Here is a 26429-nt window from a genome sequence, read left to right as displayed (position 1 = left end):
TTTCCTGATATAGGAATTTCTCAAGAGTGTACTTTTGATGTCATCATTCATGGGATGTGGATATCACTAGCAAAATCAGCATGTTGCCAATCCCCAAATACCTTGAATTTATGGCTTGCTTGGCTATTTTGGGAGGGGGAGGGGCTTAAGAGTCAACCACATTGCTGTGGGTCTGGTGTCAAATGTAGGCCAGATCGGGTAAGGATGGCAGATTTCTGAACCAGATGGGCCTATATGACAATTGTTAAGTTTCATGGTCACCATTACTGAGACTAATTTTCAATTTCAGATTTTATTAATTGAATTTAAATTACAATGGCTGCTGTGCTGTGAGTTGAACATGTGCCCCTGGCACATTTGCACGCCTTCTCTTTCTCCTCTCTTCTCCCTCCCCCCCCCCCCCCCCCCCACCCCACCCCAAATCTGTCAAATAAGCTAACTTCACAGGTCTGGAATTAAAACACCTGCAGTATTGTGCAGATTGGCACTCTTATTTAGAAACTGCGAAGTGCTGTTTAAAATGAGTTTATGTTTCAAACTGCAAGTTTTGATTCTGATGTCCATCTATAATGTCCCACCTTGTAAGGCTTATATTTGAGATTGGTTCAGATAGCCATTACTATTGCATTAACTATGCTGACTGGTTTGTACATACACAAGGGAATATTTGAGACTATGGAAAACTATTAGGTCAGCAAACACAGAAAAAAAGTCACCAGTTCGATTTACTTTCACATGCTTTCAGTAGCCAAATTTTCTCATGTACCTAATGCATGCAAATTAAAATGTAATTTATACCAAAGGAAAGAATTACACTTTCCAGAGCATACCAAGGCACTTCAGAGCTAATTAATTAGTTGAAGCATAGGCAAAAATGTTTACTAAAGTTGTGGGGGTATTCTCAATTTGAGATTCTTTCACATGCCAGTGATACTGCTGACCAGTTCCTGCTTGGAAGCTGAGCTGATTTATAGGGGAGGGGCAGAGAGAATCCGAGCCTGAGGTAGTGGAGAGGGTGTTAATTGTTGAGGCTTCTTGGAGGCAACTGGACCAAGGAGGTAGTCTGAAGGCACTTACTACCAGAATCTACCAAGTCCCCATCTCAACCAGGTTTCCTGAAGTACTTAATAGTTCAAATTTGATAGTAAGACAGGTTGCGAACCAGGTTTTAAAGTTCCATCGTGCTTCCTCTTGAGTAGGTTGGTTGCCTGCCCGGTTTCTAGCCTTATTTAAAGCAAGAAATGGGCAGATTTGAGTCCACTTTGTGCCTGGAAACAGATTTTTCAGACTTCAATCACCACTCCACCCACACCTGATACACTTGTTTTTTTTTTTTAAAACTTAATTCCAGCCTATAATTCACTGTTTTAACATGGGAAACATGGCAGCCAATTTGCACACAGCAAACTCTCAAGTTAACCAAAAGAAAACAATAGCTGCTGTGCCAAAACCTTTGCCAAGAAGTTTCTCCTGTCCAGGTCTGTGTGCAGCAGCTTGCTGTGCTTATCAGATTTTCACTTCACCTGAGGCAAGAAATTAAACCTTCTATGTGCAGTGACACCAATGAGGAATGTATCATGTAAGTTGTGGTTTCCACTCCTGTGAAACTCTGGTATTTTGGTGCATTGCAGTAACTTGCATCATTCAGTTGGTTATTCAGTAAATGCGATGGACAGTATGGGGGAATTCAATGTAAAGTAGCTACATTAGGAATTTCAATATTTTTTTTTTTAAATAATATTTTATTGAAAATTTTTGGTCAACCAACACAGTACATTGTGCATCCTTTACACAACATTGTAACAATACAGATAATAATGACCTTTTTTAAATTTAAACAAAAACAACAACAAATAAATAAATATTAAATAACAAAAAATAAAAACTAGCCCTAATTGGCAACTGCCTTGTCTCAGGCCACACCCCCACCCCCCCCCCCCCCCCCCCCCCCCAAGTCCTGGGCCGCTGCTGCTGCCTTCTTTGTTCTCCCCTATCTATCTTTCCGCAAGATATTCGACGAACGGTTGCCACCGCCTAGTAAACCCTTGAGCCGACCCCCTTAGGACGAACTTAATCCGCTCTAACTTTATGAACCCCGCCATATCATTTATCCAGGTCTCCACCCCCGGGGGCTTGGCTTCTTTCCACATTAGCAATATTCTGCGCCGGGCTACTAGGGACGCAAAGGCCAAAACATCGGCCTCTTTCGCCTCCTGCACTCCCGGCTCTTGTGCAACCCCAAATATAGCCAACCCCCAGCTTGGTTCGACCCGGACTCCTACTACTTTCGAAAGCACCTTTGTCACCCCCATCCAAAACCCCTGTAGTGCCGGGCATGACCAAAACATATGGGTATGATTCGCTGGGCTTCTCGAGCACCTCGCACACCTATCCTCCACCCCAAAAAATTTACTGAGCCGTGTTCCAGTCATATGTGCCCTGTGTAATACCTTAAACTGAATCAGGCTTAGCCTGGCGCACGAGGACGACGAGTTTACCCTGTTTAGGGCATCTGCCCACATCCCCTCCTCAATCTCCTCCCCTAGCTCTTCTTCCCATTTCCCTTTTAGTTCGTCCATCATAGTCTCCCCTTCGTCTCTCATTTCCCTATATATATCCGACACCTTACCGTCCCCCACCCATTTCTTTGAGATGACTCTGTCCTGCACCTCTTGTGTCGGGAGCTGCGGGAATTCCCTCACCTGCTGCCTCGCAAAAGCCCTCAATTGCATGTACCTGAATGCATTCCCTTGGGGCAACCTATATTTCTCGGTCAGCGCTCCCAGACTCGCAAACTTCCCATCCACAAATAGATCTTTCAATTGCATTATACCTGCTCTTTGCCACATTCCATATCCCCCATCCATTCCCCCCGGGGCAAACCTATGGTTGTTTCTTAGCGGGGACCCCCCCAGTGCTCCGGTCTTTCCCCTATGTCGTCTCCACTGTCCCCAAATCTTCAGTGTAGCTACCACCACCGGACTCGTGGTATAGTTCCTTGGTGAGAACGGCAATGGGGCTGTCACCATAGCCTGCAGGCTGGTCCCCCTACAGGACGCCCTCTCTAATCTCTTCCACGCCGCTCCTTCCTCCTCTCCCATCCACTTACTCACCATTGAAATATTAGCGGCCCAATAATACTCACTTAGGCTCGGTAGTGCCAGCCCCCCCCCCCATCCCTACTACGCTGTAAGAATCCCTTCCTCACTCTCGGAGTCTTCCCGGCCCAAACAAAACCCATGATACTCTTTTCTATCCTTTTGAAAAAAGCCTTCGTGATCACCACCGGGAGACACTGAAACACAAAAAGGAATCTCGGGAGGACCACCATCTTAACCGCCTGCACCCTCCCTGCCATTGACAATGCTACCATATCCCATCTCTTGAAATCTTCCTCCATCTGTTCCACCAACCGCGTCAAATTTAGCCTGTGCAATGTGCCCCAATTCTTAGCTATCTGGATCCCCAGGTAACGAAAGTCTCTTGTTACCTTCCTCAACGGTAGGTCTTCTATTTCTCTACTCTGCTCCCCTGGATGCACCACAAACAGCTCACTCTTTCCCATGTTCAATTTATACCCTGAAAAATCCCCAAACTCCCCAAGTATCCGCATTATTTCTGGCATCCCCTCCGCTGGATCCGCCACATATAGTAGCAGATCATCCGCATATAAAGATACCCGGTGTTCTTCTCCTCCCCTAAGTATTCCCCTCCATCCCTTGGAACCTCTCAGCGCTATCGCCAGGGGCTCAATCGCCAGTGCAAACAGTAATGGGGACAGAGGACATCCCTGCCTTGTCCCTCTATGGAGCCGAAAATATGCCGATCCCCGTCCATTCGTGACCACACTCGCCACTGGGGCCCTATACAACAGCTGCACCCATCTAACATACCCCTCTCCGAACCCAAATCTCCTCAACACCTCCCACAGATAATCCCACTCCACTCTATCAAATGCTTTCTCGGCATCCATCGCCACTACTATCTCCGTTTCACCCTCTGGTGGGGCCATCATCATTACCCCTAACAACCTCCGTATGTTCGTGTTCAGCTGTCTCCCCTTCACAAACCCAGTTTGGTCCTCATGAACCACCCCCGGGACACATTCCTCTATTCTCATTGCCATTACCTTGGCCAAGACCTTGGCATCTACATTTAGGAAGGAAATAGGTCTATAGGACCCGCATTGTAGCGGATCCTTTTCCTTCTTTAAAAGAAGCGATATCGTTGCTTCTGACATAGTCGGGGGCAGTTGTCCCCTTTCCTTTGCCTCGTTGAAGGTCCTCGTCAGTAGCGGGGCGAGCAAGTCCAAATATTTTCTGTAAAATTCAACTGGGAATCCGTCCGGTCCCGGGGCCTTTCCCGTCTGCATGTTCCTAATTCCTTTCACCACTTCTTCTACCGTGATCTGTGCTCCCAATCCCATCCTTTCCTGCTCTTCCACCTTGGGAATTTCCAGCCGATCCAAAAACTCCATCATTCTCTCCCTCCCATCCGGGGGTTGAGCTTCATACAATTTTTTATAAAATGTCTTAAACACTTCATTCACTCTCTCCGCTCCCCGCTCCGTCTCTCCATCTTCGTCTCTCACCCCCCCTATTTCCCTCGCTGCTCCCCTTTTCCTCAATTGGTGTGCCAGCAATCTGCTCGCCTTCTCTCCATATTCATACTGTACACCCTGCGCCTTCCTCCATTGTGCCTCTGCAGTGCCTGTGGTCAGCAAGTCAAATTCCACATGCAGCCTTTGCCTTTCCCTATACAGTCCCTCCTCCGGTGCTTCCGCATACTGTCTGTCCACCCTCAAAAGTTCTTGCAACAACCGCTCCCGTTCCTTACTCTCCTGCTTCCCTTTATGTGTCCTTATTGATATCAGCTCCCCCCTAACCACCGCCTTCAACGCCTCCCAGACCACTCCCACCTGAACCTCCCCATTGTCATTCAGTTCCAAGTACTTTTCAATGCATCCCCTCACCATTAAGCACACACCCTCATCCGCCATTAGTCCCATATCCATTCTCCAGGGTGGACGCTCTCTTGTTTCCTCCCCTATCTCCAAGTCTACCCAGTGTGGGGCATGATCCGAAATGGCTATAGCGTATATTCCGTTCCCCTCACCCTCGGGATCAATGCCCTACCCAACACAAAAAAGTCTATGCGTGAATAGACTTTATGGACATAGGAGAAAAACGAGAACTCCTTACTCCTAGGTCTACAATATTGGATTTAGTACTGGGTAATGAGCCAGGGCAAGTGATAGATTTGTTAGTGGGGGAGCATTTTGGAGATAGTGACCACAATTCTGTGACTTTCACTTAGTAATGGAGAGGGATAGGTACGTGCAACAGGGCAAGGTTTACAATTGGGGGAAGGGTAAATACGATGTTGTCAGACAAGAATTGAAGTGCATAAGTTGGGAACATAGGCTGGCAGGGAAGGACACAAATGAAATGTGGAACTTGTTCAAGGAACAGGTGCTACGTGTCCTTGATATGTATGTCCCTGTCAGGCAGGGAAGAGATGGTCGAGTGAGGGAACCATGGTTGACAAGAGAGGTTGAATGTCTTGTTAAGAGGAAAAAGGTGACTTATGTAAGGCTGAGGAAACAAGGTTCAGACAGGGCATTGGAGGGATACAAGATAGCCAAGAGGGAACTGAAGAAAGGGATTAGGAGAGCTAAGAGAGGGCATGAACAATCTTTGGCGGGTAGGATCAAGGAAAACCCCAAGGCCTTTTACACATATGTGAGAAATATGAGAATGACTAGAGCGAGGGTAGGTCCGATCAAGGACAGTAGCGGGAGATTGTGTATTGAGTCTGAAGAGATAGGAGAGGTCTTGAACGAGTACTTTTCTTCTGTATTTACAAATGAGAGGGGCGATATTGTTGGAGAGGACAGTGTGAAACAGATTGGTAAGCTCGAGGAAATACTTGTTAGGAAGGAAGATGTGTTGGGCATTTTGAAAAACCTGAGGATAGACAAGTCCCCCGGGCCTGACGGGATATATCCAAGGATTCTATGGGAAGCAAGAGATGAAATTGCAGAGCCGTTGGCAATGATCTTTTCGTCCTCACTGTCAACAGGGGTGGTACCAGGGGATTGGAGAGTGGCGAATGTCGTGCCCCTGTTCAAAAAAGGGACTAGGGATAACCCTGGGAATTACAGGCCAGTTAGCCTTACTTCGGTGGTAGGCAAAGTAATGGAAAGGGTACTGAAGGATAGGATTTCTGAGCATCTGGAAAGACACTGCTTGATTAGGGATAGTCAGCACGGATTTGTGAGGGGTAGGTCTTGCCTTACAAATCTTATTGAATTCTTTGAGGAGGTGACCAAGCATGTGGATGAAGGTAAAGCAGTGGATGTAGTGTACATGGATTTTAGTAAGGCATTTGATAAAGTTCCCCATGGTAGGCTTATGCAGAAAGTAAGGAGGCATGGGATAGTGGGAAATTTGGCCAGTTGGATAACAAACTGGCTAACCGATAGAAGTCAGAGAGTGGTGGTGGATGGCAAATATTCAGCCTGGATCCCAGTTACCAGTGGTGTACCGCAGGGATCAGTTCTGGGTCCTCTGCTGTTTGTGATTTTCATTAATGACTTGGATGAGGGAGTTGAAGGGTGGGTCAGTAAATTTGCAGATGATACGAAGATTGGTGGAGTTGTGGATAGTAAGGAGGGCTGTTGTCGGCTGCAAAGAGACATAGATAGGATGCAGAGCTGGGCTGAGAAGTGGCAGATGGAGTTTAACCCTGAAAAGTGTGAGGTTGTCCATTTTGGAAGGACAAATATGAATGCGGAATACAGGGTTAACGGTAGAGTTCTTGGCAATGTGGAGGAGCAGAGAGATCTTGGGGTCTATGTTCATACATCTTTGAAAGTTGCCACTCAAGTGGATAGAGCTGTGAAGAAGGCCTATGGTGTGCTCGCGTTCATTAACAGAGGGATTGAATTTAAGAGCCGTGAGGTGATGATGCAGCTGTACAAAACTTTGGTAAGGCCACATTTGGAGTACTGTGTACAGTTCTGGTCGCCTCAATTTAGGAAGGATGTGGAAGCTTTGGAAAAGGTGCAAAGAAGATTTACCAGGATGTTGCCTGGAATGGAGAGTAGGTCTTACGAGGAAAGGTTGAGGGTGCTAGGCCTTTTCTCATTAGAACGGAGAAGGATGAGGGGCGACTTGATAGAGGTTTATAAGATGATCAGGGGAATAGATAGAGTAGACAGTCAGAGACTTTTTCCCCGGGTGGAACAAACCATTACAAGGGGACATAAATTTAAGGTGAAAGGTGGAAGATATAGGAGGGATATCAGAGGTAGGTTCTTTACCCAGAGAGTAGTGGGGGCATGGAATGCACTGCCTGTGGAAGTAGTTGAGTCGGAAACATTAGGGACCTTCAAGCAGCTATTGGATAGGTACATGGATTACGGTTAAATGATATAGTGTAGATTTATTTGTTCTCAAGGGCAGCACGGTAGCATTGTGGATAGCACAATTGCTTCACAGCTCCAGGGTCCCAGGTTCGATTCCGGCTTGGGTCACTGACTGTGCGGAGTCTGCACGTCCTCCCCGTGTCTGCGTGGGTTTCCTCCGGGTGCTCCGGTTTCCTCCCACAATCCAAAGATGTGCAGGTTAGGTGAATTGGCCAATGATAAATTGCCCTTAATGTCCAAATTGCCCTTGGTGTTGGGTGAAGGTGTTGAGTTTGGGTAGGGTGCTCTTTCCAAGAGCCGGTGCAGACTCAAAGGGCCGAATGGCCTCCTTCTGCACTGTAAATTCAATGATAATCTATGATTAATCTAGGACAAAGGTTCGGCACAACATCGTGGGCCGAAGGGCCTGTTCTGTGCTGTATTTTCTATGTTCTATGTACTGAATCTCCACGGGTCCACCCCTCCCATCTGCTCCATAAAATCCTTAAGCACCTTGGCTGCTGCCGGCCTCCTACCAGTCCTGGACTTCGACCTATCCAGCCTTGGTTCCAACACCGTGTTAAAGTCTCCCCCCATTATCAGCTTTCCGGTCTCTAGGTCTGGGATGCGTCCTAGCATTCGCCTCATAAAATTGGCATCGTCCCAATTCGGGGCATACACGTTTACCAACACCACCATCTCTCCCTGTAATTTGCCACTCACCATCACGTATCTGCCCCCGTTATCCGCCACTATAGTCTTTGCCTCGAACATTACCCGCTTCCCCACTAATATAGCCACCCCCCTGTTTTTCGCATCCAGCCCCGAATGGAACACCTGCCCTACCCATCCTTTGCGCAACCTAACCTGATCTATCAGTTTCAGGTGCGTTTCCTGTAACATGGCCACATCTGCTTTAAGTTTCTTAAGGTGTGCGAGTACTCGTGCCCTCTTTATCGGCCCGTTAAGCCCCCTCACGTTCCACGTGATCAGCCGAGTTGGGGGGCTTCCCACCCCCCCCCCCTTGCCGGTTAGCCATCATCTTTTTCCAGCTTCTCGCCCAGTTCCCACGCAGCTGTATTTCTCCCAGACGGTGCCCCCCCGCCCATCCTTTCCCGCACCCACTCCCCCCTTTCCCCAGCAGCAGCAACCCAGTAATTCCCCCCCCCCCCCCGCTAGACCCCCCGCTAGCGTAATTACTCCCCCCATGTTGCTCCCAGAAGTCAGCAAACTCTGGCTGACCTCGGCTTCCCCCCGTGATCACGGCTCGCCCCGTGCGGCGCCCCCTCCTTCCTGCTTCTCTATTCCCGCCATAATTATCATAGCGCGGGAACCAAGCCCGCGCCTCTCCCTCGGCCCCGCCTCCCATGGCCAACGCCCCATCTCCTCTCCCTCCCCACCTCCCCCCATCACCACCTGTGGGAGAAAGAAAAGTTACCATACCGCAGGATTAATCATACAATCCCTCTTCGCCCCCCCCCCCCCACTCGTCCCACCACTTTGTCCAAACGTTCATTTTCGTAGTCCAATCATTCCAATTTTTCTTCTACAATAAAAGTCCACGCTTCATCCGCCGTCTCAAAGTAGTGGTGCCTCCCTTGATATGTGACCCACAGTCTTGCCGGTTGCAGCATTCCAAACTTTATCTTTTTTTTGTAAGTACCGCTTTGGCCCGATTAAAGCTCGCCCTCCTTCTCGCCACCTCCGCACTCCAATCTTGATAGACGCGGATCACCGCGTTCTCCCATTTACTACACCGAGTTTTCTTTGCCCATCTAAGGACCATTTCTCTATCCTTAAAACGGAGAAATCTCACCACTATGGCTCTGGGAGCTTCTCCTGCTCTCGATCCTCGCACCATAACTCGGTATGCTCCCTCCACCTCCAACGGACCCGTCGGGGCCTCCACTCCCATTAACGAGTGCAGCATCGTGCTCACATATGCCCCGACGTCCGCCCCCTCCACACCTTCAGGAAGGCCAAGAATCCTCAAGTTGTTCCTCCTTGCGTTATTTTCCAGTGCCTCCAACCTCTCCACAGATCGTTTCTGGTGTGCCTCCTGTATCTCCGACTTCACCACCAGGCCCTGTATGTCGTTTTCATTCTCTGCTGCTTTCGCCTTCACGACCCGAAGCTCCTGCTCCTGGGTCTTTTGTTCCTCTTTCAGCCCTTCAATCGCGTGTAATATCGGGGCCAACAACTCTTTCTTCATTTCCTTTTTTATCTCCTCCACGCAGCGTTTCAAAAACTCTTGTTGTTCAGGGCCCCATATGAAACTGCCACCTTCCGACGCCATCTTGGTTTCTGCTTGCCTTCCTTGCCGTTGTTCCAAAGGATCCGCTGCAATCCGGCCACTTTCCTCTCCTTTTTCCATCCGTGTCCAGGGGGAACACCCTTCTGGTTTACCGCACGGTGTTTTCAGCCGTTAAAATTGCCGTTGGGGCTCCTATCAAGAGCCCAAAAGTCCGTTTCACAGGGAGCTGCCGAAACGTGCGACTCAGCTGGTCATCGCCGCACCCGGAAGTCCTCAGGAATTTCAATATTAACTGTTGGCACGTCAATAACAATCGTTACTGCAGAAAATGCTTTGGCACAGGAGCTACAGACAGTAATTAAGAATTTTCTGGAAAAATGTGTATTAAAAATCACTGGGCTGGATTCTGCCAAAATGGGACTATGTCCTCACACCGGCGTTTCACTTTGAGTTTCCGATAAAAACGGTCAGCTAATTCACTCACCTTCAGGGACCCAGCGTGATTTGCGGCCCCCGCGCTTCTGGTTTCGAGTCCGCACACGGTGGCGGCCTCCAGCAGCTGTGCCGAGCGTCATGGCATACTCTGACCGCGGAGGCAGCTCAGGAATATTGGCCCCCCCTGACCGGCCGCGCGCCAGAAGATCTGACTGCCCCGATCTGTCCCCCGGCCACCCATAATGCGCCTCCGCCCCCCCCCCAAAACCAGGGCGGCCGTGGACTGAGTCTGCAGCTGCACGTGAGCTTCCAGAATGGCAATAGGTGGTTCGAACCACTCCGTTGGGAACTCGGCCAGTTGGGAGCGGAGGATCTCTGGGCGGGCCTCTGGCAGTGGCCCCCCAGCTGCGCGGACTACTCCGCGAACACACTGATTCTCGGGTCCCGGAGAATCGCCGGACGGATCCGGGCCTGATCTTGGCATGAAAATGGATTCTCCGCCCCCGCGCCAAACGCGATTTTGCGCGGGGCTGCGGGGAATCCAGCCCACTGTTTCTTTAAGAGTTGATGCAGGCCTCAGCTAATCCTGGGTAAAGCATCATTTTACAACAAAGTGAAATTAAGCATTTTAAAGAAGCTAGAAACCTCTTGACCGTGGACTATACAAAAGGGGTCACAGTTTCAAGCATACACTATGCTTGAAACTGTTTAAAAAGTTTGTTTTGGTTTTTCCTTTGAGAAGAGAATAACCAACTCCAGGGAGCCCTTCCTGTTTATTCCCTCTGTTCCCATTTCTTTTCTGCTATTTTATTACTTTGGTCTGTGGACCCATAATTGAAATGTGTCTTTAAACCGAAGACTCGAGGTTGAAGTAGCCTGCTTGTCAGGACGCTGTGTTACCAGATTTTGTTTTTGGACGAGAGCAGTCAGACTGCTCGACGCAGAGTGGATCTTAGGAAGCAGGTTTGGAGGAAGTCTGATTGATTAGTTGGCAAGTTGACCAGGGACAGTGTTCTGCCTGACAACGGTCAGTGATTCCTCCGTAATACTTTCTGAGAGAAGCGTTTAGAACTTGGAAGTGAAAGAAACACTCCTTTCTCCCTCTCTTCTGTTTACTGAAGTGAGAGAATTACTTTATTGTTCTGAAAGCAGCGAGTGCCCGGCACATCATTTGCTATGAACTTGGAATGTTGTTGAGTCTGCAGAGAAAATAGACAACCGTGCCAGAGAAAATCATCTCCAGCCTAGAAGGAAGAAGTATCAAAACGAAAGCTGAACTTCAGGAAAAACACCAGCTAGAAGTCAGCCTGGCTTGATAGATCATAACATTTTTTGTTTCGAGATATGGATGATCAGTCTTGGGACTGTTGATCTGGGGTGGTCCTGGCGGATTGGAAATTAGTAAACGTAACACGACTGTTTAACAAAGGAGGTAGGCAGAAAGCGGGTAATTATAGGCCAGTTAGCTTAGTTTCGGTAGTAGGGAAGATGCTGGAACCTATCACCAAGGAAGAAATAGCGAGGCATCTGGATGGAAATGATCTCATTGGACAGATGCAGCATGGGTTCATAAAGGGTAGTTGTGCCTAATTCATTTAGTGGAATTTTTTGAGGATATTACCAGTGCGGTAGATAATGGGGAGCCAATGGATGTGGTATATCTGGATTTCCAGAAAGCTTTTGACAAAAGGTTGCTGCAAAAGATAAAGATGCATGGCATTAAGGGTAAAGTAGTAGCATGGATAGAGGGTTGGTTAATTAATAGAAAGCAAAGAGTGGGGATTAATAGGTGTTTATCTGGTTGGCAATCAGTAGCTAGTGGTATCCCTCAGGGATCAGTGTTGGGCCCACAATTGTTCACAATTTACACAGATGATTTGGAGCTGGGGACCAAGGGCAATGTGTCTCAGTTTGCAGACGACACTAAGATGAGTGGTAAAGCAAAAGGTGCAGAGGATACCGGAAGTCTGCAGAGGGATTTGGATACGTTAAGTGAATGGGCTAGGGTCTGGCAGATGGGATACAATGTTGACAAATGTGAGGTTATTCATTTTGGTAGGAATAACAGCAAAAGGGATTAGTATTTAAATGATAAAATATTAAAACATGCTGCTGTGCAGAGGGACCTGGGTGTGCTAGTGCATGAGTCGCAAAAAATTGTTTTACGGGTGCAACAGGTGATTAAGAAGGCAAATGTAGTTTTGTCCTTCATTGCTAGAGGGATGGAGTTAAGACTAGTTAAGACTAGGGAGGTTATGTTGCAATTGTATACGGTGTTAGGGAGGCCATACCTGGAATATTGTGTTCAGTTTGGTCTCCTTACCTCAAAGGACGTACTGGCGCTGGAGGGTGTGCAGAGGAGAGTCACTAGGTTAATCCCAGAGTTGAGGGGGTTCGATTACAAGGAGAGGTTGAGTAGACTGGGACTGTACTCATTGGAATTTAAAAGGATCTGGGGGGATCTTATAGAAACATATAAAATTATGAAGGGAATAGATAGGATAGATGTGGGCAGGTTGTTTCCACTGGCGGGTGAAAGCAGAACTCTGGGGCATAGCCTCAAAATAAGGGGAAGTAGATTTAGGACTGAGCTTAGGAAAACCTCTTCCCAAAGGGTTGTGAATCTGTGGAATTCCTTGCCCAGTGAAGCAGTTGATGCTCCTTCATTAAATGTTTTTAAGATAGATAGTTTTTTGAAGAATACAGGAATAATGGAATAAAGGGTTATGGTGTTCGGGCGGGAAAGTGGAACTGAGTCCACAAAAGATCAGCCATGATCTCATTGAATGGCGGTGCAGGCTCAAAGGCCAGATGGTTTACTCCTCCTAGTTCTTATGTTCTTATTAACTTAAAGAATAAAAAAGGAAAAGATTAACTATAATACACTCCTTCATCCCAGTTATACCTTTGTAGATATATACAGATTTATAAGGATTGCAAGTTACAAAATATATCTCCTACTAATGTTCTCAGTATGTACACAGTCCATATAAACCAATAGGCGAAATGTGGTCAGACACACCACACTCTGGAACCAAGTGACAGATGCCGTCCAAAACAACCTCTGTGAATTTCTCATTAAATTACACTGTGTGAGCTAGCTGATCTCACTGGAACTCTTAACTTAGGCTTTCCATACTCCACTCTCAAAGAACAAGCTTTGAAATCTTCTCCCACACGAGGCTGTCTCTCGGTGGCGTCATCAAGGACTTGCCTCCAGGCTTTCAACCTCTCTCTGCCCTGGATCACCAGATGCATTCCAGCTTTCACGCAGTCTCGGTACCCAGCCATGTCAACAGAACACCACTGCTTCACAGGCTGTTGTAAGGTGTTGGCAGCCTTGGAATTACTTCAAACATCTGGCTTCTCGTTGGTCAACTTCCCCCAGTCTGCACCTTGCACTCTGCCTTCTGGGAGCCTCTCTCTGCCCCGTTAACTTCAGCAAACAGTACCTTGTTCAGATTCTGGTTCCTTGTCCCTTTGTCTTCAGCTTCCAGGGAAGCTCTTTAGGTTTTTGGACTTGTTTTCTGCCCTGGACTTTATTGTCATGCTTCTACTGACAGTTTCTGTGAAAAGCATTTCGCTTCTGAATAACCTGGTTCTAGATTGTACACAAAATGCTTCTGCTGTTCAGTATGAATCTCTGGTTGCTTAGCAACAGTTTAGTTTTTTTGACTTGGTAAACACTTAATTACAACACGGTAAAGTTTCATCTGAAACTAAAACCTATAGAAATGCAAGAACTTTTGGTTAACATGAAGCTAACTGAAATTTAACCCCTTAGCACCCAGATCTCTGCACTGAAGCACTCTGAAGTTTCCCTCCATTTAGATAATTTGCCTTTCCATTTTCCAGACCAAAATGCACTAAGACACCCAGATCGCACTGCATCTCAGAGCTCTATAATCTCTCTCTCTAATCAGCGTAGGCTTGGTGAGTCGAAGGGCCTGTTCCTGTGCTGTAATGTTCTTTGTTCTCAGTATTTAAATAATAAGCTTCTCTTTTATTCTTCCTACCAAATGGATAATTTCAAACTTTCCCACATCATACCCCATTTGCCAGATCTTTGCCCACTTACGTAACCTATCAATATCTTTTCGTAGCCTCCTTATGTCTTCTTCACAACTTACTTTCCTACCTTTCTTTGTGTAATCAGAAAATTTGACAACTATCCCATCCATCCCGTCATTCAATTCGTTTATGCAAATTTTAAATAATTGAGGTGGCAGCACTGATCCCTGTTGCCCACCACCCATTACATCATGCCAACCTGAAAAAGACCCATTTTTGCCGACTCCCTACTTCTGTTAGCAAGTGAATCTTCCATCCATGCCAATATGTTTCCCCCATAACATTAGCATTTATTTTCCGCAATATGGCTGACAATTATGAGTTGGTTCATAAATCTAAACTCTTTTTCCATCAACGCCACAAATCTGAGATAGTAGTAGCCAGTCAAAGAATGGACAGCTGGAAATTCCCCAGAAATTCCTCCTCCGACTAGAAAGGAATGTGTTGAGGGTCGAAGTGATATTCAAATACTTTGAATGTTTCCATTGTAACAAGGTGTAATTTGCTGGAAGGTGTGAGGGAAATCCATGGGTCTTATTCATGGGCGATTCAGGAAATAGCACCCTCACTGAAAATCCAGCAAATCAAGTTGTAGCATTAACTACAGCGGTGAAACTACTGTCCGTTCAGGAGCGGTGAATGAAATGCATGAGAGCTGTAATGAATTCTTGTCATTAATGTAACCCCTTATCCCTCCAAATAAGACAGCTAAACCTATAATATTAGAGATAAGGGAGCCACTGAAACACTTTGCCCTTGGAAAGGCATGGCTTTTCCACCAGAAAGCACTAAAAGCCAAGTTTTAATAAATGGTATTGGCAGGGAGTGTATAACAGGCAGGGAGTACATACCTGTACCATTGTGCTAGATGCACTTGGGAGTGTGACATAATGTCTGGGGCAGTGACGGTAAGGGTTGTTCTAGAGATTACCCGTGAATGCAGTTGATTTACTCTTGGGAAATGAAATGATTGCCGGAGTAAAGGTAGTAGAATCATAAAATGACTAAAGCGCAGAAGGAGGCCATTTGGCCCATCAAGTCTGCGCCGACCCTCTGAAAGGGTACAGTACTTGGGGTCAGGCCCCCAACCCTACCCCCTTAACCCAGTCACCCCACCTAATCTAACCTCTAGGATACTTAAGGGGCAATTGATCATGGCCAATCCACCTAGCCTGCACATCTTTGGGCAGTGGGAGGAAACCAGAGCACCCGGAGGAAACCCACACACATACGTGGAGAAAGTGCAATCTCCACACAGTCACCCGAGGCGGGAATTTAACCCGGGTCCCTGGAGCTGAGGCAACAGTGCTAACCACTGTGCCACCATGCCGCCAATAATTCCCCAATAACTGAATGCCAAAGTGAGGTTTAAGAGATGGAGCAGTTACAGGAAAGTATGTTGAGTTTTCCCTTGGTGTGTGATGACCTGAGCAACGTGAACAAAAGTCCATTATCAGAAGTCAGTGATACCACAGACAGATATTTGGTTAGCTGAAACTTTATTTTAAGATCTAGATAATCTGAAAGAGATGTTCAATAAATCCTCCCAAGTTGAGGCTCAACAAGCTGATGTAGAGTTAAGCAACATAGCACAGTTAGCCCAAACTAAAGCTAAGGAAATTCAGAATGTCATTATATTAAGATTGGAATTCTTTTTTTTTTCATCTTTATCATTGTCACAAGTAGGCTTACATTAACATTGCAATGAAGTTACTGTGAAAATCCCCAGGCAGCACGGTAGCACAGTGGTTAGCACTGTTTCTTCACAGCTCCAGGGTCCCAGGTTTGATTCTGGCTTGGGTCACTGTCTGTGTGCAGTCTGCACGTTCTCCCTGTGTCTGTGTGGGTTTCCTCCGGGTGCTCCGGTTTCCTCCCACAAGTCCCAAAAGATGTGCTGTTAGGTAATTTGGACATTCAGAATTCTCCCTGTGTACCTGAACAGGTGCCAGAATGTGGCGACTAGGGGCTTTTCGCAGTAACTTCATTGCAGTGTTAATGTAAGCCTTCTTGTGACAATTAAGATTATTATTAGTTGCCACACTCCGACACCTGTTCGGGTACACCGAGCAAGAATTCAGAATGTCCAATTCACCTAACAAGCACGTCTTTCGGGACTTGTGGGAGGAAACCCACGCAGACACTGGGAGAGCGTGCAGACAGTGACCCAAGCAGGAATCAAACCTGGGACCCTGGACCTGTGAAGTGACAGTGCTAACCACTGCACTGCCATGCTGCCCGGTACTAATGAGGAAGTGGAGACCTCACAGACCTGCAGATGAGAAGTGGATAGTTGTTTGCTAGGTAGTGGTGTGAGGAGTCGAGTGAAACCCCAGTGAGATTAACCAGCCTAGTCATCATGTAACAATTCTTAAAAAGACTCAAAAGACTAGTTATTAAGTTAAAGACAAACACACAAACAGAACTACAATACTCTCGAAGATCATTAATTATATGAATCACTAAACACACACTTTATTGAACAACCCCTTGTTCCAAAATACATCTACAATCCCTGAACTCCACAAGACTTCCTCTTTCCCAAACAACATCCAAATTAAATAAACTTGTAAGTCAAATCCACCTTATAGTTACCACGCAACAGAAGTGAAGTCTAGGAAATGTCTTTTCCTGGTCCAGCGAAGATATTTAAACTGCCTTTACGAAGGTTTCTGCATGATCTTGACTCTGATGCTAGCCAGTTGTTAAATTGGAGACTGGTCTTAGAGACTGTTAGATGTAAAAACTGGCCTCCCTGGCTGTTAGGTGTAAACTGCTTCTCTGCTTTTGAGTGCTGGCAACTATAAGTCTAGGCACCTGCATCTTGTTACTTTTAAAATTGCATCGCATTATGCCGTCCGAATGCTGGCTACTGCTGTCTCAAGGCAGATTTCTGCCTGTTTCTGGGCAGACCCAAGACGCTGTTGCTGGACAAATAGCATCCCATTATGCCTTGGTGCATTTGTATTACTGGGCAGATCTCCTACCTGTTGCTGGGCAGATTCATGACACAGTACATGTAGGGATACGGAAAACTGGAGTGGATAAACTGGCAGTTCATGGAAGGGAGGACTATGATGCGAATGCAGCAGTAGCAGCTTTTCCGACACCTGTGGCACCACATGCTTTTTAAGTTGTCAATTTATTCTGATTGCCCGGCATAAATTTGCCAAATCGTGAACTAACATTTGATGCTATGCCCCTAGAAGACTCCTAGATTAGTATTGGTGAGAATATGCCGAAAAGCGTGAAGAAATCCGGCGATAAAAGGGCACCCCATTCAATGGGGATGGAGCTGCCTTTTCAATATGGCAGCTTGATCCTCGAGTGGTCTCTTGGCTTGGCGCTATTATGACTGCCAACATTATCCGGGTTGTTGATCAGAGACTCTGCTTGCTGTCACAAAACATAAGTGATCATGAAACAGAGTTGCAGAATACCAATTAAAGGCTTGATGAAATGGAGGAAATAATCAAAAATGTTGCTGCTTTAGCTGAAGCTCTTATTCAATCCTTGGAAAACCAGTTATGTGGCATGTCAGAAATCCTGCAGGATTTGGAGAACCGAGGGCAGAAAGAATATCCAAATCATCGGTCTGCCTGAGGGAGTGAAAGGTACGACTCCTAATTTACTTGAGAATTGGCTGCCATGTTTTCTTGAGATGGATGTGCAGGCTGGGTGTTTCAAATTGGAAAGGGCACACAGTGCCTTTTGAGGCCAAGGAGCAGTCAATGTCCCAGGCCTATAATCTTTCGCCTCCACAATTTTGCAATCGCCAGAGGATCCTGGAGATGGTGTGGCGGGGCCTGTCTCCGTGAGGGAGCTCTGATTTCCTTTTTCCAGGGCATTTCTGTGGTGTCGCAGCTGAAGTGTCAAGGCTTCGATGAAGTTCGAAGGCAGCTGGAGTGAATTATGTTATGCATTATCTTGCGACCCTGAAAGTGATATCCACGACTCCGTTACGTCTTCTGATAATCCGACTATTGTCTTGGCCTTTGTTAAGTCCACAATGGGCAAGGAATGGAATTGATGAGCTGCAGCTCGGAAAACTGAAAAGCTCTAATAAATACTCTCTCCTTGTCATGGTGTTTGTCTGATTTTATTGTCATATATTCTGCTTAAAGGGAGGTGTTAATATTTGAACACTAATGAATGTTGTCTTGTTCTTGAGTGCTTTGGGGACTCTTATTATCTTTATTCATGGTAGTTGTGCCGTATGCTACTTATCTGTGTCTTAATCACAGCAGAATTAAGTGGCGCCATTGCTGAAGGGTGCGTGCTGAGTGCAGGTCTTCATGGGTGGGCTTAAAATGTGGAAGGGACATTTGACTTCCGTTCCATTGTTGGCGCTCCCCTTGTTGAGGAGGTTATATCCTGTTGGCAATGACAATATGGCTGTAGGGTTAGTCCTACAGGTCCTTTTGCTGAGAAATACTGGATAAACATATGGATGATAATGGCATAGTGTAGGTTGGATGGCTTTTGTTTCGGTGCAACATCGTGGGCCGAAGGGCCTGTACTGCGCTGTATTGTTCTATGTTCTATGTAAATGTCCCTTTGTAACTATTGCGGGTGATTCTTCTGTATTATTATATTGAGGCTTCTATGACGTTGACTATTGGTACAGAACAGACCTAATATCCGTGAAAGGAACGTGTTGGGAACATGTTGGTGCCTGTGGTATAAATTGAGATGGAGACGGGTGTTGTGGCGCACGCCCCAATGTTTTGTGAAAATCCTATCCTACTTGTGGTATATGCAATGGCAGTAACTAATTTTAAACTTTGCTCATGGAATGTACAGGAAATTCATTACCCTATCAAAAGGAAAAAAATCCTCTCAAGAAGGAGAAAGTGGACATGGCTTTGTTACAGGAGACTCAGTTGGATGACAGGGAGCACTTGAAATTGAGGCAGGAATGGGTGGAGCAGGTCTTTTTTGCCTCTTTTTCAACGAGTAGCGGATGTGGCAACGCTGATGAACAAGAATGTCCCTTGAAAGTACAAAACTGCGTTAAGGGTGAGGGTGGCAGGTATGTGATTGTTAGGGATTTATACTTGGGGAAACCGTCTCTCTAATGAATGTGCATGGCACACCGAATTGCTCTCTCGGGTTTGTCATCAAGGCTTTGCAGAATTGGCCACAGCTAATTTGTTTGTGGATTGTGGTTTCAATTATCGTAAGCCCTTGATGGACAAGGTCTCGGTCACTGGGAACTCCTTTCTCTTCTCTTCGCCCTTGCCTGACTAAGGAGGCGGTTTCTAGGCCTATCCCCTCTGTGTGCCGTTCGGGGGTGGGAGGCGAATGAAGAGTGAGGAAACTAATTGAGCTTTTAGGGATTTTTATGCCGCGTTAAATAGGTCAGATCAGTCTGGCGACGTAATGACGGATGGAACATTTCTTCTCTTCTCTTGGACACCATGCAGGATCGGAAGATCAGCGCTTATCCCTTTAATGCTTCCGTCTCTAAAGACCAGGTAGCTGCGGCCATTAGGAAGCTTCAACCGGGCAAGGCCCTGGGGCCAGATGGTTTTGGGTGTGAGTTTTACAGAGAATTTAAGGATCTGTTAATAGAATTATTGGTGGGTATGTACTGTCACTCTTTTGAGGCAGGACTTGTACCACTGACACTTGGGAGGCTAACATATCCCTGATATTCAAGATGGGTAAAGATCCAGAGGAATATGCCTCTTACAGGCCAATCTTTCTTTTGAATGTCGATTTTAAAATTGTTGCCTTGGGTACTAGCTGGTTGGAGAGTACCCTTTTGACGATTATTCCGGAGGACCAGACTGGGGTTATTAAGGACAGGTTCTCTAGTCAAACGTTAGGAGATTGTTGATTGTGATTCCGACCTTCCAGAAGCTAACTTGGATGGACTTTATCCTGCATAAGAGGCATCTCCTTAAGGATGATTACAGCTAAAGTATTCGGAGTGAAGTTAACATTAACCCAGTTTATTACTCTATACCGACAGAGATCTAGTCAGACGAAGGTTCCAATTTTATGTCTAAAATTTTTCAAAACATAATGGCAGTTAAGGTAGAAAGTAGTATAAAGCCCACAGCATAGGGGACGGGATTCTCTCAGCCGGCACGCGATTCTCCGCAGAGTTGGCGCAGCGCCGGTCGGCGGCTGCTCTACGCGCCCCCGCTGATTCTCGGCCTGGGATGGGCTGAGCGGCCGTCGTAAAAAAGCCCAGTCCCGCCAGCGCTGTCCACACATGCTCTCAGCCGGCGAGAACTCAGCATGGAAGGGTCGGGGGGGTGGGGGGGGGGAGCCCTCCGATGTGGCCTGGCCCGCAATCGGGGCTCACCGATCGGCGGGCCGGACTCTCTGGCTGGGTGCCTCCTTCTGCGCCGGCACCTGTAGCCCTGCGCCATGTTGTGTCGGGGCCGGCGCGTTGAAAGGAGCCACTGTGCATGTGCGGACCCCACGGCGCCCAGTTGACACCAGGATCAGCAGCTGGAGTGGCGTGGACCGCTCCAGTGCCATGCTAGCCCACTAGGGGCCAGAATTGTTGATCCCGAGGCCGTGTTGACGCGTCAACACTTAGCCTCAGGATCACAGAATCCCGCCCAGGAAGCTTTAGAAATGTATCATCAAACTCTCAAATGATGATTTAAGCATATTGTAATGAATATCCCCATGATGGACTGGACTTTTATTTGTTACCTAGCATTCGCCAAATGAATCTGCTGATTTTAGCCCGAGGGGCTGGTTTAGCACAGGGCTGAATCGCTGGCTTTGAAAGCAGACCAAGGTAGGCCAGCAGCACGGTTCAAATCCCGTACCAGCCTCCCCGAACAGGTGCCGGAATGTGGCGACTAGGGGCTTTTCGCAGTAACTTCATTTGAAGCCTATTTGTGACAAGCGATTTTGCGGAGAAGCCGAGGTAAGAGGCCTTTGAAGAGAAGTTTTTAGGAGGGAGGCAAATCCTACTTGTTAGATTGTGTCTTTGTTCCAGGAATGGCTCAAGGGAGCCTGCAAAGTGGTTGGGTGTCTTTGGGTGTCTCAAAAGTGTAGTTAATACACTTTCATGTTTCACACTGTAAACTAGCTTTGCTTTTCTATTTGACCGACCTGGTTTTATAGTAAACTTAATGTTTGTTGTTTACCGAAAAAAGCCTGGTTAAATTCTGGATAACAGTAGTGAAGACAAATGAATGGCCAGTTTGGTGAGTAGATCAAACCTTTTAAAACTAATGTTGTGACCTATTGAGTAGTGGGGCTAGATGAACTGCGCACACCTCCCATGTAACAAATTTCAAATTAATACAGATAAATAACTGGTAAAAAAGCTTTGGAAGGGAGGCGAACAATAAATATAAATACTGCCATCTTCAGCAAATACTAGAAATCAGACATTAGTTTTAATGAATATCATGTCTTGCTGCATGATTAATAAGCAGGGGCTGGTTTAGCAGACTGCTAAATCGCTGGCTTTGAAAGCAGACCAAGGCAGGCCAGCAGCACGGTTCAATTCCCATACCAGCCTCCCCGAACAGGTGCCGGAATGTGGCGACTAGGGGCTTTTCACAGTATTTAGGTGGATTGGCCATGCTAAATTGCCCCTTAATTGGAACAAATATATAATTGGGTACTCTAAATTTATTTGAAGCCTACTTGTGACAATAAGCGATTATCATTCATTTCATTCATCAAGTGACGGGAATAAACTCTAGTTCATTTAGATTATATTTTTGGAACAGTACCAGCTGGCTTATTATTTTAATAAATTTATACTTTTCCTGCAAAATATATATATATTAGATATACACATTAATTCTTTGGTATAATATAACTGGTTTTATCAGGTAAAGCACTAATTACTTGATTTTTTTTTTTTACTAACTGTGGATTTGATGCTTTTGTTATTTAGGATCTTTAGAAGACCGGAAGGTCCTTCGATCTGATATTCTTCACAAGTTTGTGGACTTCAGTGTAATAGTAACTACGTAAGTTATGGATGCATCATTGCAACAGATACTTTGGGTTGTTGAATAATAAAGAAAACCTACTAATGCTATGGATGCCTATGTAGGCATTGACGTTTGTTGAATGAAAATGTTTGTATAGATGAGTATTGAGGATTAAGCCAACTGCAGAATGCCTCTGTTCTCTGCCACAAGAGGGAGTACAAAGTGTTTGGACTGGCATTGATAAAGATGGTACAAAAATTGAGTTGGCGCTCCCTCTAGTAATGGATGTGAGGGATTACAACAGTTAGGATATTGATAATTCAGTGTGGATTTTACCTAATAACACTGATCCAAGTTTTGATTTAATTTCGCTATATAGATTAAGTGTCGGCCATGCTAAATACAGTTCCTAGCCGATGAGCAGGAAATCTATTGGGTTGTCATTTGGTGTGAAGTTCTATAATCCCCATTGTGTTCAAGATCTAATAATCATTGGCTTTTTAAAATAAATTGAGAGTACTCAATTATATATTTGTTCCAATTAAGGGGCAATTTAGCATGGCCAATCCACCTAACCCGCACATCTTTGGGTTGTGGGGGTGGAACCCATGCAGTCACGGGGAGAATGTACAAACCCCACAGACAGTGAGACCCGGGATCGAACCCGGGACCTCACCGCTGTAGGTAGCAGTGCTAACCACCTGCATCACCGTGTCGCCCTAATAATCATTGGCAATATCTGGATAAGATAAAAGGAAACAAACCAAAAATTAGAATCACTTATAAAGCTGTTTTTTCTATGCTTAAAAATTGCTATTGAATATTGTCATTTTTGCATCATTTCACTGAGTACAATAATTTTGTTTGTTGCTTCAATTAACAGGTATAACTGCGCAATAAGTAATGCAGATGACCGTTGTCTCTTTAGACGTTTGAAACTCCATTATGCGGTTTTTGATGAAGGGCACATGCTGAAAAATATGAGTTCCATTCGTTATCAGCATCTCATGACATTTAATGTAAGCTTTAAAACATTTGAAGCACCAATCACTGCGCAATTTGCTATTCAGTTAATCAGTCCAATGCTTAAATAAAAACAGAAAATGCTGGAGAAGGAAAAAGTTAATGTTTTGAGTCTGTATGTCTAGTTTCTCTCTCCACAGATGCTTGCAGACCGTCTCAGTTTTTCCAACATTTTCTGTCCAGTCAGCACTGACCCCCCCCCCCCCCCCCCCCCGAAAGAGCACCCCCACCTCAGCACACTCACCAGCCCCATTCCTGGAATCCCACCTAACCTGCATCTCCGGACACCATGGGGCAATTTTAGCATTGCCAATCCACCTAACTTACGCTTCTTTGGGCTGTTCCTAAGACTATTCATCCTGTGCCGTTTGTGGTCATCTTAAATATATGCTGCCTCAGAATAATTCTGTTTGTTGTCATTTTCTTTTAGTATGTCGATGTACTTTCAAGAGAGCTGTATAGAAATATATTGCGGGCGAGTAATCTGTAAATTTGTAACTCTGATCAGATTATGTTTTAATTACTAGGCTGAACATCGCTTGCTGTTGACTGGGACTCCACTGCAGAATAATCTTCTAGAATTGATGTCTCTGCTGAATTTTGTCATGCCAAACATGTTCAGCAGTAGTACCAGTGAGATTCGCAGGATGTTTTCCTCTAAAACTGTAAGTATTAGATGGTCTGCAAACCAGTTATATAGATAGACATGTACTGATGAGGATTGATGTATATTAAGGCATTTGTGGCACGAGAGCACTGGTCTAATGATAACCGATCCAGAATTTGTGTCTGCCTCGATTTATTTTGTACTCTGGCAACCTGTTGTTTTTAGAAGCAAAACACAAAAAGAAAGAACCTTCTTACAGCATTTATGTTTCTACTTTACTGCCAGTGGGTTCTCTGACTCTAGTGTCAAGCCATTAAAGTAAACTAGGCAAATCTATTATTAACACCATAAAATTGTTCATAAACTCAGCAGCTCTGGCAGCATGCGCAGGAAGTGAAACAAAAGTTAGTGTTTTGAGTCCAATACAACACTTCAAAACATGAGTGAGGTAGATTTGTATTATCCTGTTGAATAAAGGGGGAGGGGCACGTGAAGCAGAATAGAAGATTAAAGAGGGCAGAAGAGATTAAATTACAAAATGTCATGGAACACAAGTCAAAGGAAGTAGTAATGATAGTATTAAAGAGTAATGCTTTGATCCAACATAGGTGTTAGTAACTGAATAAAGGACAAAATTGTCTGAATGTGAAGTAGCAGAACGTGTTGATAGCAGAAAAAGGATCAGGATTGCCAAAAGCAAACCAGGCAAATCTGTTGTTGCCATGGGTGAGTTGCATACAATCAAAGGGAGTGAATTTAACAGTTCCTGCCCAGCTATCAATATAAATACAAGTGGGCCTTTTCTGTCTGGGGTGGATAAAACCTATTCTTTGCCAACAGATTAGAGCTTCCCATTACAGGCCTGAAAAGTGGCTCTTTCGCAAGCATTCCGTGAAGGCAATTTTTCCAGATGAAGAATGACGCACTGAGATATGTGCAAGCCTTTGTGTAAACAGTTGTTTTAAATGTGAACTTTTGAGTGCAGCAGATATTATCCTGCAATATGCTTGGGCCGTTTCTGCAGTCCTAAACCTGAGATTTGTACTGCTGAACTACTCTCTGAAATGGTGCTGGTGTTCTGTTGCTATCATCTTGGATGTGGTATTGTGGATGTAGTGCCCAGAAAAGATGCTTATAATTACAAAGAGTCATTTGACAGTCAGCCAGACTCGAAACGTTAGCTTCTTTCTCTCTCTCTCTCTCCACAGATGCTGGCAGACCTGCTGTGATTGTCCAGTATTTTCTGTTTTTGTTACTTATGACAAGATTTTCTCCCTCCCAAAACCTTGTTTTTCTTTTGTTTTTTTTCCTAAAATGAACATCAGTGACCAGAATATCCCTGATTGTTTTAAATATTTATGGATTGAATTCATTTGATTTTTTTTTTTTTTCCTATTAAACATCTAATGTCTGTATCAAACTGTGCCAGCCAAGAATGTGACGCATCTGATTTAAATTAAATGCCTCTGCACATCACAATATGCTTGAGGCCAACTTGGAAACCCTGTATGGCATTCTCATTTTCTACTGACAGACTCTGGAGTGAGATTGCCAATTTAGTTGTTGGTTTGTTTAGGTTTGTACTGAGCATCGTTATCCATTAGGAAGTACCTAAACTCATTTCACATAGGGTTGTTGCTGCTAAAAAAAGAATGTAATCTATTGAGGACTGTCTATACTAGCCAGTGTCTAGTTTATGGTTTGAGGTGTATGCTGAAAATGTGATTGTTTTTATTTACTGGCTCTGAGAGTATAGTCTGCTATAGCTCATGTACTTGTATTTTCTCCAACCATTTTTATATTTTTTCAATTTATTTCAGTATAAATGTACTTCGCGACCAAGATATCCGGCACAACTACTATTCTATTGTTCTGATTTACTTTACACTACACTTAATGCCTTGTTTCTTTGTAGAAAATCTTAGAGCAACAAAGTACTTTTGAAAAAGGGAGGATTGCTCATGCCAAAAAGATCATGAAGCCATTTATCTTGAGGAGGGTAAAGAGTGAGGTAAGGCAGTTCTACCTGCAATCTGATGTGTTGACAGCTCTAGTTTCTGACATATGGAGTGGTGTCTGAACAATGTTTCTGTTACAAAGCAGTCTGCACATGCGGCATGTTGCAGAATGCTGTCAGCATATAATGTAAAAGTGATTGCCATGCAGGTCACCACACATTAATGGTGTAGGCATCTGGATTAGTGTTATTCTGCAAGAGACTCTTGTGTTTATACTCCCGTGCAGCAGTTTGCCATTGCCCAAGAACATCAATAGGCAATGAGCAAAGTATTTTAAGCGTGTATTTTTAAAAAGCATGTTCAGCTTATCAATGCCATAGACCTTTTCAGTTTGGGGTTTCCTTTTGATTGTAACATCTTGTTCCCTCACTGAGGCTGATGCTCCTTCAGGTGAGGAGGCAGTGGCTAGTGGTATTGTCCCTGAACTAGTAATCCAGAGACCCAGGGTAATGCTCTGGAATCCTCGGTTCGAATCCCACCATAGCAAACGGTGAAATTTGAATTCAATAAAAATCTGGAATTAAAAGTCTAATGATGACCATCAAAACATTATCGATTGTTTCAAAAACCTTTTATAATGTCCTTTTAGGGAAGGAAACCTGTCATCCTTACTTGGTCTGGGCTATATGTGTCTCCAGACCCTTAAAATTGACTCTTAAAATTGCACTCCGTTCAAGCAAAAATTACTGGTCCA

General features: G+C 45.2%; 1 protein-coding gene across 1 annotated transcript in view; it reads left to right on the top strand.

The window, feature by feature from the left end:
* The window catches only part of LOC140408305 (SWI/SNF-related matrix-associated actin-dependent regulator of chromatin subfamily A containing DEAD/H box 1-like), a 152348-nt gene that overhangs the window by 103258 nt on the left and 22661 nt on the right, over positions 1-26429 (top strand). Inside the window, exons 13-16 of the mRNA XM_072495322.1 lie at positions 22048-22123; positions 22971-23106; positions 23638-23775; positions 25633-25728. Coding sequence (XP_072351423.1) covers positions 22048-22123; positions 22971-23106; positions 23638-23775; positions 25633-25728 — 446 coding nt within the window. The remainder of the gene's footprint in view (positions 1-22047; positions 22124-22970; positions 23107-23637; positions 23776-25632; positions 25729-26429) is intronic.

The sequence above is a fragment of the Scyliorhinus torazame genome, chromosome 3 (genome assembly GCF_047496885.1).
Source record: "Scyliorhinus torazame isolate Kashiwa2021f chromosome 3, sScyTor2.1, whole genome shotgun sequence".
NCBI lineage: Eukaryota > Metazoa > Chordata > Chondrichthyes > Carcharhiniformes > Scyliorhinidae > Scyliorhinus > Scyliorhinus torazame.
Note: the sequence above shows the minus strand (reverse complement) of the source record. Positions and strands in the feature narration are given on the sequence as shown.